General features: G+C 44.9%; 1 protein-coding gene and 1 pseudogene across 2 annotated transcripts in view; one reads left to right on the top strand and one right to left on the bottom strand.

Annotated features, from left to right (window-relative positions):
- Positions 1 to 36: 36 nt before the first annotated feature.
- The window catches only part of CRCP (CGRP receptor component), a 101,118-nt gene continuing 91,875 nt past the window's right edge, over positions 37 to 9,279 (top strand). Inside the window, exon 1 of one of the 2 annotated variants that reach the window (XM_067706003.1) lies at positions 37 to 204. In XM_067706003.1, the coding sequence (XP_067562104.1) occupies positions 188 to 204 (17 nt within the window). In that variant the 5' untranslated portion in view covers positions 37 to 187. The remainder of the gene's footprint in view (positions 205 to 9,279) is intronic. The other variant, XM_067706009.1, reaches the window with a different exon arrangement.
- LOC137206344 (large ribosomal subunit protein uL6 pseudogene) lies at positions 6,374 to 6,907 on the bottom strand (annotated as a pseudogene).

The raw sequence follows: 9,279 nt of genomic DNA, 5'->3' as shown, positions 1-9,279 counted from the left end.
CGCAGGCTCTGCGCCCGCGAGGTCACTGCCGTCCTCCGCCCTCCCCCGCCCTCCCTCGCCCTCCCACACTCGGCTACTCGCGCCCAGGGCGGCTGGTCCAGGGCCGCGGGCCGCAGCGAAAACCGGGAGACGGCTGGGGTACCACTGATGCTTCGAGGAGGCCGACCTGGGACACCTCCACTCGCTTATGCTTGCGGGACACCGGTGAGCTCAGACGAAGCCTCAACATCCTAGTGCCTTTCGCGCAGGCCCACCTGGCTTATAGCCTTGACCCTGGGCTTCCACCTGCGGTCCCCTGGGCCCCGAACCCCTACCCAGGGGCCCGGCGCTCCCTCTTGGCGTTACGGATACACACATAAAGATGCAAGGAGCGGGGGTCTATGGTACAGGTAACCTGGCCTGGATGCAATTGTTCGTACAATTACTTTATTTTTAATTTATTAATTTTTGCTCTGATTTCATGTTCACCAAAGCAACCTTCTGGTAATGGACCTTGACGCCGTAAAAAAAGTAGTTCCCAGGGTGGTAAAAATAAATATATTGTAAGAAATGACAAGGCCTACAGGTTTTTCTTTTCCCCAAATGCTTACCATATAAACATAAGAGAAAGTAAGATGCAAAAGTATATATAGTATGATCCCAATAGTGCTAAAATTATATCTACACAGATCTAGATAGTTGTAAAGTGTTATTATGGGTGTTATAGATGATTTTCATTTTGTTCTTTGTATTTTCTGATTTTTTGAAAATTACTATCATGAACATGCATTATTTTTATAATCAGAATCAAACCAATGAGCCTTTTAAAACTAGCAAATGGGCAAAAATAAGTAAAGGTCGATCTGCTTCTATAAATTAATAAATTGACTTTCCATTTGCGAGTCAACCTATATATATTTAGTTAGTACAAGTTGATTTTCCTCTTTTTTTTGAATTTTAATTTTTTATTTTTGGCTGCGTTGGGTTTTCCTTGCTGCACGCAGGCTTTCTCTAGTTGCCAAGAGCAGGGGCTACTCTTCGTTGCGGTGTGCGGGCTTCTTATTGCGGTGGCTTCTCTTGTTGCGGAGCACAGGCTCTAGGCGCGCGGGCTTCAGTAGTTGCGGCGCATGGGCTCAGTAGTTGCGATCGCAGTGCGCAGGCTCTAGGGCAAGCAGCTTCAATAGTTGTGGCACGCGGGCTCTAGAGCGCAGGCTCAGTAGTTGTGGCACACGGGCTTAGTTGCTCTGCAACATAACTTGGTTTCTGAACGTTTGAACCTGACGACCAGATCCTGATGGGTAAAGCCCATTGGCCAGTTTCCTTCCCCACTAATTTTGCAGCCTGGTACAAACATATGGATCTGGAGATGAAAATTTGGGAATTGTTCAGCAGTGAGAATGGATAAGGTCACCAAAGAAATGAGTGCGGGTGGAGAACAGATTCACACATTAGCCCCAAGACACCCCACATTATGAGTACAGGGGATGAAGCATGGAGCAAAGGGCTCAAACCAGTGACCTCTGCGTTGGCAGGCGGATTCTTAACCACGTGTGTGTGTGCCACACGTGTGCCACCAGGGAAGCCCCTCAGAAGCTGTTTCTTTGCTAGAATATATCAACACAGCCTCTGGCACTTGATATGTGGCTAATGATGTGGTAAACGTGTTCTTTTCAATCCTCAGCAACGAGACAGGATCAAAAGCAGGTCGTAATTACATGGGGCAGTGGTAGACATTCACTGTCTAGCCTGAGGCCTATGCTCTCTTTATCCTCTGTCAGTATAGTCTACAGGGACCGTGGGTTCCACACAACATCATACTGGCCCAGACCAGTATGGTCCACACCACAGGCATCTCTCACCTGGATTGTAGCCTCTTCACTGATTTCCCTTCCTCCACACGTGCCCATCCCACCAGAGCAAGCAGAGTGAGTGGTCTTTATAAAAATTATACCATGTTATCTGGTTAAACAGTGGCTTCCCAGTACACTTTGGAGTAAAATTCAGACTCCTTACTGTGGCCTTCAAGGGCCTGTGTGACCCAGCCCTACCAACTCTCACTCTCATTCACCATTTTGCAAACACTTGAGCCATTTTCCTGTTCCTCAAATGCTTCAGGCCCATGCCTGCTTTAGGGACTTTGCACACAATGCTCTCCTAGTTTCCCCTTTTTTGTGATTCAGGCATTGGCTTAAATGTCACCTCCTCATTGCGTTCTCCTCTTCTGCCTACTTTAAAATTCAATTGTAATAGTTAACCATGGGACTTCACTGGTGGTCCAGTGGTTGGGACTTCGCTGGTGGTCCAGTGTTTAGGACTCCACACTTCCACTGGTTGGCGGAACTAAGATCCCACATGTCACAAGGTGCAGCCAAAAAAAAAAAGTTAACCATGGTAGTCGTTAGTGCTTTTCACCAAACATTTTCTGGTCCTCCGCCTTTCTAGACACATGGTCTTTGCCCCCTTTGAAGTTAGGTATGACCATGTGGCTGTTTTTGCCATATGAGATTTTGACAGCAGAAATTTAAAAGCCAGCGCTGAGCTGCCACATCCCTTTCCCCTGCCTTGGCGATCATGGAAGCATGTGTCCAAATTGAGCTTCCATCAGCCTGAATTCCTGAGGGACTGAGGGTGATCAGTGCTTCCCTTCCAACCTGTGATGGATGTGTGGCATGAGTGAGAAATAAACCTTTATTATTTCTACCACAAGGCATTACCTTATTCATCCTCATAACATTCTCTTTTAAGAAAGGCAGTGTCAAGGATCATGACCACAGTTTTACAGATGGGAACAGGAAGACAAATGGAGCTAGTGACTTGCCAAGATCAGAGAAAAACCTGTAGCAAAATTCGGGATAGAACTTGTGCTTTTATAAATTCAAAATCCTTTCCTATTTCTTCTCAATGATATGTCTCAAATTTGTCTTAACTTTAAGCATTACTTTATCTATAAATTAGCATGTTTAGAATCATGCTAATGATTATAATCTAATTTTATTTGAGAAGTGTGCATCATGAATCTGGCAATTTCTAATCAAATAAATTATAAAATGGTAAAAAAAATTAAAAACACCTTTATTGTTTCAAACAACTAAGATTGTGGGGTTGTTTGCTATTACAGCATAGCTAGCCTATCCAGACTTATACCCTATAGAGCCAGGTACTTATCTGGGTGTTTTACATGTATTAACTCATTCACGTCTCACAACATTAAGTAGGTACTATTATTATTCCCATGTTACTAATACAGTGACTGAGAAAAGTTAAGTAAAGGGCAGAGGTAGAGTTTGAACCTGGTTAGAGATTTATGCTCTTGGTCATTCTGCTATACGGCCTCTAAAAGACGTTCAAACTCATGTTTGAACAAGGGATTGACAGAGTCATGGGTTTTATTACATATTCATACATATATAGAGAAAAGGGAACTGCCAGTTTTCATCCTTAGAGAGAATGTGAGAGTGTGTGTGTGTGTGTGTGTGTGTGTGTGTGTGTGTATCTTTTAGGAATACAAGGACGTCACTTGATATATTGATTGCTATTTTAATATCAATACCAGGACAACAATTATCAAGTGTAACAACCAATTAGAATAACAAATTTGTTTTCTTTTTTTAAAATTTTTGGCCGTGCCACGTGGCTTGCAGGATCTTAATTCCCCGACCAGGGATGGAACTCAGGCCCACAGCAGTGAAAGCACGGCGTCCTAACCACTGGACTGCCAGGGAATTCCCTAGAATAACAAATATTTTAGAAGTTAAAGGTTATTTTTACAAGATCTGAAAATAAGTCTGAGTGTCTTAAATAAAAGACCCCCCCCACCTTGTAGAAATACTTCCAAGGACTTTTTTTTTAATTATTTAAAACAAACTCTCTTAACGTATAGTTTACAAATAATGAAGTGCACGCGCATTCTAACTGTACAGTTTGATAAGGCTTGACAGATGTCTACACCTGAGTGCCTACCAGCACTATCAAAATACAGAACAGTTCCATTACTCCAGGCAGCTCCCTCCTGACCCTGTCCAGTCTGTGCTGCCTCCACCCCTGACCCCAGGCAACTACTGACCGACATTGTGTCACCATAGAGTAGACTGGGCTTTTCTAGAGCTCCACATAAACAGAATGATACAGGGTGCTTTTCTGTGTCTGGTTTCTTTCATTCAGTATAGTGTTTTTGAGATTCTCCATGTTATTGCACATGTCAATATGTCATTCCCAAGGACAGTTTTTAGTAACAGAAAATAGAACAAGTTTCGGTTCTGGGCAGAACTTTCATAACTATTCCCAATTCCATACGTTATTCAGATAAGAGTCTTTGAACCAATTTTATGACTTGGAATGGTGTCTACCCTCTGCTGCTTGGAAACAGGAAATTCCTGAAATTCCTTTTCTCTTGCAACATTTTCAAAACTCAATACCAGCTTTCCATTAGCACCTAGAGAAGAGAAAGTTCAGGGGAGCTCCATACCCGCCCAATGGAAAGGAAAAAGGCAAAAGAGAATTCTAAGCCAGAGGAATAAGGGGTATGTAACGTTCTTCTCTGATACACCTGGTAGGGAATTCCCTGGCGGTCCAGTGATTAGGACTCCCCACTTTCACTGCTGAGGGGGCAGGTTCAATCCCTGGTCGGGGGAACTAAGATCCCACAAGCCGGCAGCACAGCCAAAAAAAAGAGAAAAAGATACACCTGATAGAAGTTAGCACCTCTCCCATCACCTTCTCACCTCTCCCTGATCTACCCCTGACACTTCTCACGATCTGAAACGACTGTGCCCATTTCCTTTCCAGAATGCCGGACACGTGCTTTGGCCAGCTCTAGCCGTGCTGACAAATGTAGCTCAGGCCCATCCATTTTAATGGCTGGAGAGTATTACATTGTGTGAATACACCACCACTGATTTCACCCGTTTTCCTGTTGAGGATTTAGGTTGTTGCCCTTTTTCACTTTCCATCAACACATTCCTCAGGTACCTCCTGACCTTGTGCTCACACGTGAGACTTTCCCCAGGTGTTTCCTAGGGGTGTTGCTGCTAGGCTGGAGGCTCTGTTCATCTTCCCCTTTACTACGGCTGAGCACTCTCCGCGGGGGCTGTGCACACCAGTGCTTTTCCTCCCAGCTACCCCATGGAAGCTGAAGAAAAACACCCAGCCACCAGCCCCTCACTGGACCCAGCGCAGGCCCTTGTGTCTCCCCTTTCACCACTTCTGCTTGTGTCTGGTTCACAAAGAGGTCTTCCTTATTTTTATCTTGACTAGATTTTATCTTGACTAGATTTTATTCGTCTTTATTATATGTCTGAAGCATGGAGTCATGATGCTATTTGACCGTAAGTCTGTCCTAAGTGACTTTTCTATGCATCTCCCCCATCCCTGGGTGCCCTTCTACTGGTACACTTGCTCCTTGGCCCCAGAGATACCTTCCCAGGCTTGTCTTGAAGGCGGCATAGTTCTTTCTCGTCTTCTCTGGGTCATTTTTCTAAGCTTGGCTCACATGCCAGCTCTTTTGTTTCCTGATGGGGACAGGACTTGCTCCTAGGATAAGCAGCTGTCACTGCATTTGTAGTCAGGGTCCTGAACTGGAGTCCTGGCTGCCTGTCCTGAGCCAAACTGTGACTCTCTGGCAACTGACCCTCCTTTCGTAACCACAGTGATGTGGGCCTCGTGCCATAGGCGGGAGCATACAGAGTATCACTTGGGTAAAGGTGACCTGGGGCCTATAGGGTGTCCACTGGACTCCAACCGCTTGATAACAGTAGTATCAGCAGCCCCCCGCCCATCCCCCGCCAGCAGACACTCTGCTAAGAGATTCTTACAGCTCTGAAAGACTGTCAAATGGAGTTATTCTTTCTCTGCTGCAGATGAGGAAATTGAGGCTGAATTGAGAGGAGAGATGAAATGACTTGCTCAAGGAAACACACCCAAAATATATTGATTTTTTTTTTTTTTTTTTTTGGGCACAGCTTGCAGGATCTTAGTTCCCAGACCAGGGATTGAACCCGGGCCCTGGCAGTGAAAGCGCCAAGTCCTAACCACTGGGCCGCCAGGGAATTCCCTACATTTACCATTGTTGCTGGCACATTCACTCCTCTCCTTCCCCCAAATTACCCTGCGTCCAGAAGACTTTCTAATGTCTAGGACAGAAGATAATATTGATAGAATAAGCTCCCCCTGGTGGTGAGGTGCATCAACACAAAATGTCCATGAAAAGATGTGAGGGTTCCAGCCTTGAGTATAACAAGCAAGTCACAGGACACTCAGCTGATCAGAGCACAAGTGTGAGACTTCTCTTTTTTTTTTTTCCAATAGATAAGTTTCACTGCATTTTAAAGATATCACAAAGAGGTCCTGGGAATCATTTGGTAGCTTCTTGTTTCCATAGCAAGACAACTCTTAGATCTTATTCATCAGCCTGATGATTTGTTCCTTTTTCAGAGACATAGATAACATCCAAAATGTTCTGATACCCTTATTTTTAACTGTGTGGCTTGCTGAATTTGATGCAAAGTCAGTGCAAATCACTTCCTGGGCTTGAGATACTGAATAAGCAATGCCTGGCCTCATATGAGCCCTGCAGATTTTTCATCTAAGAAATTTCCAGTATCAACAAGAGACCTGCTCTCCTGAATAAAGACGTGGGTGGGGAAGTGAGCATACACAGACATACTCTTGTAATGGAAGCCCAGTGGAACACCCTTGATCATGTGTTGTATTGGACTTGGGACTGCATGAACTGGAGCCGGTTCCTTTCTCTTCTCCACTGTTTGTCAACCTGGAGTCCCTTCCTATTCTTTCCAAGGAGGCTGAGTTCTATACTGATGTAGTCCCTCTGCAGGATTCCTCTGGGGCCCTTCACAATAATTGTGTGTCCTTCTACAGTGATGTTGACATTTTCTGGAATGTCGACAGTCTGGTTGCTGAAAATAGGCTTCATTCTCATGGTGGATTCAGCAAAGAGAGCATCTTAAGGTATTTTTTTGTTTTTGTTTTTTTAAATGAATGAATGAATGAATGAATTTATTTATCTTGGCTGCACCAGGTCTTAGTTGCGGCATGCAGACTCTTTAGTTGCTGCACTCGGGATCTTTAGTTGTGGCATGTGGACTCTTTAGTTGTGGCATGCAGACTCTTAGTTGCAGCGTGCACGCAGGATCTAGTTCCCCGACCAGGGATCGAACCTCCCGGCCCCCTGCATTGGGAGTGCAGAGTCTTACCCACTGGGCCACCAGGGAAGTCCCCTTAAGGTTTATTTTTTAAACAGATTAAAAAAACTTTTTCTTGGAGTATAGTTGATTTACAATGTTGTGTTTAAATGGTTTTATTGAGATATAATTCACATATCATATAATTTATCCATTTAAATTGTACAATTGAATGATTTTTAGTATATTCATGTATATGTATGACCATCATTATGATCAATTTCAGAATATTTTCATCACCTTAAAAAGAAACCCTGTGCCTTTTAGTTATCTATCCTTCTATCCCTCCCACCCAGCCCTAAGCCACCACTAATCTATTTTTTGTCTCCACAGAGTTGGCTAGTCTGGATGTTTTATGTAAATTATGTAATATGTGATCTTTTGCCTCTTAATGTTTTTAAATTAAATGTGTTTACACTGTAATTCTGCTTTATACCAGAATTCATCAGAAACAGTGCTTTTAGCTCTGTGATTGTACACGTTTCTCAAGATTAGCAGAACATTACAGCAAACCCATAAGTTATATTTTCTCCTCCCGTCTCTGAAGGAAAGCCCAGAGACTCTTTCTTTAAGAGATCATTCTAGGGGAAACAAAATGAAAAGAAGGACAAATGACAACCCAGGGAATTTGGGACATTTTGAATTTTTATTGAGGTTCTCACCATCCAGACCCCTGATCTCCAGGCCCTGCCTGCTGTGGGGTCTGAGCCCGCCTTCGTGGTGCAAAGGCTGGAAGGTGGGTCAGGGCTGCCTCTCCTCCCCCATGTGCAGACTGCAGAGCTGCCTGCCAGAGGAAGAGTGCCCAAGGACACCTTAGAGGCGGACATGCAGAGAGGCAAGAGTGGAGAAGAGGTAAAAGTCCCATTGCCCGGAGGAGGGAGCATTATCAGAGCAAGAGCTGAAGACGAGGCAGTTGCCAACAGGCCCAGCCAGCTCTCAAGACTGCCTAGGGGGCCCCAGCGTACTGCAGAGGGTGGGGTACCCTTCAGGGTCAGCCACAGGACGGACATCTCTTAAGGTGGTACGTGGAAGCTCTGCTTGGGTGCCGACCCTCAGGAGGGAACTCGTCAAACTGACCCTCTCCTTCTGACTTCACCTTTAGGGAAGGTCAACCAAGTCCCTGCTTCCACCATAGTCCCTTTACCCAGCGAAAATGACAATCCTTTGTCTCAAATATTGGGCAGGAATCGTATGGCTCTAGGACAAGACCTGAAAGTGAGCACCTGTGGACTTCCCTGGCGGTCCAGTGGTCAGGACTATGAGCTTCCACTGCAGGGGGCGTGGGTTCGATCCCTGGTTGGGGAACTAAGATCCTGAAGAAAAGAAAGTGAGCACCTGTTGCAGTGCCAACTCGCGGTGTGAAATAGATACTCTAAGAAGGAGGATGGCTCGGGAGACCTCAAAATCCAGATTCTACTTGGACAATCTCAAGTGAGCCGGGGTGGGGGGAAGGAATTGTTCTGGCTGAGCTGGAGTAGAGGGATGACAGAAACAAAGGTCCAGTGCCAAATGGAGACCTGGCTTATAGTGAGAGCGTGAGACGGGGCACAACACACACACAACAAGAGATAAAACGTTAACAAGCAGATTCAGAACCGCTGATACGGAGGGCCAACTATAAAGTTATACGTGTGGGTTTCTGACGGGTCAGACGGTTGGTGTCCCTAACCTCCACATTGCTCAAGGGTCAACTGTATTTGCTCTGGCTAGAACCTTCAGTACAGTGTCGAACAGCAGCAGTGAAAGCAGGCATCCTTGTCATGTTCCTGATCTTAAGGGGAGAGCTTTCAGTCTTTCAATATGATGTTAGCTGTGGGTTTTTCATAAATAGCCTTAATCATGTTGAGAATTATGCCCTTTATTCCTACTTTTCTGAGAGTTTTTATCATAGAAAGATGTTGGATTTGTGAAATGCCTCTTCTACACCGTTTGAGAGAGTCATGCAGTTTTGTTTCCTTCATTCTGCTAATGTGATATGTCACATTGATTGAATTTCCTTTTTCTTTCTTTTTTTTTCTTGCCTGCGCTGCGCAGATTGTGGGATTTTAGTTCCCTGACCAGAGATTGAACCCGGGCCTTTGGCAGTGAGAGCAGAGTCCTAACC

This window comes from Pseudorca crassidens, chromosome 15, assembly GCF_039906515.1.
Source record: "Pseudorca crassidens isolate mPseCra1 chromosome 15, mPseCra1.hap1, whole genome shotgun sequence".
NCBI lineage: Eukaryota > Metazoa > Chordata > Mammalia > Artiodactyla > Delphinidae > Pseudorca > Pseudorca crassidens.
Note: the sequence above shows the minus strand (reverse complement) of the source record. Positions and strands in the feature narration are given on the sequence as shown.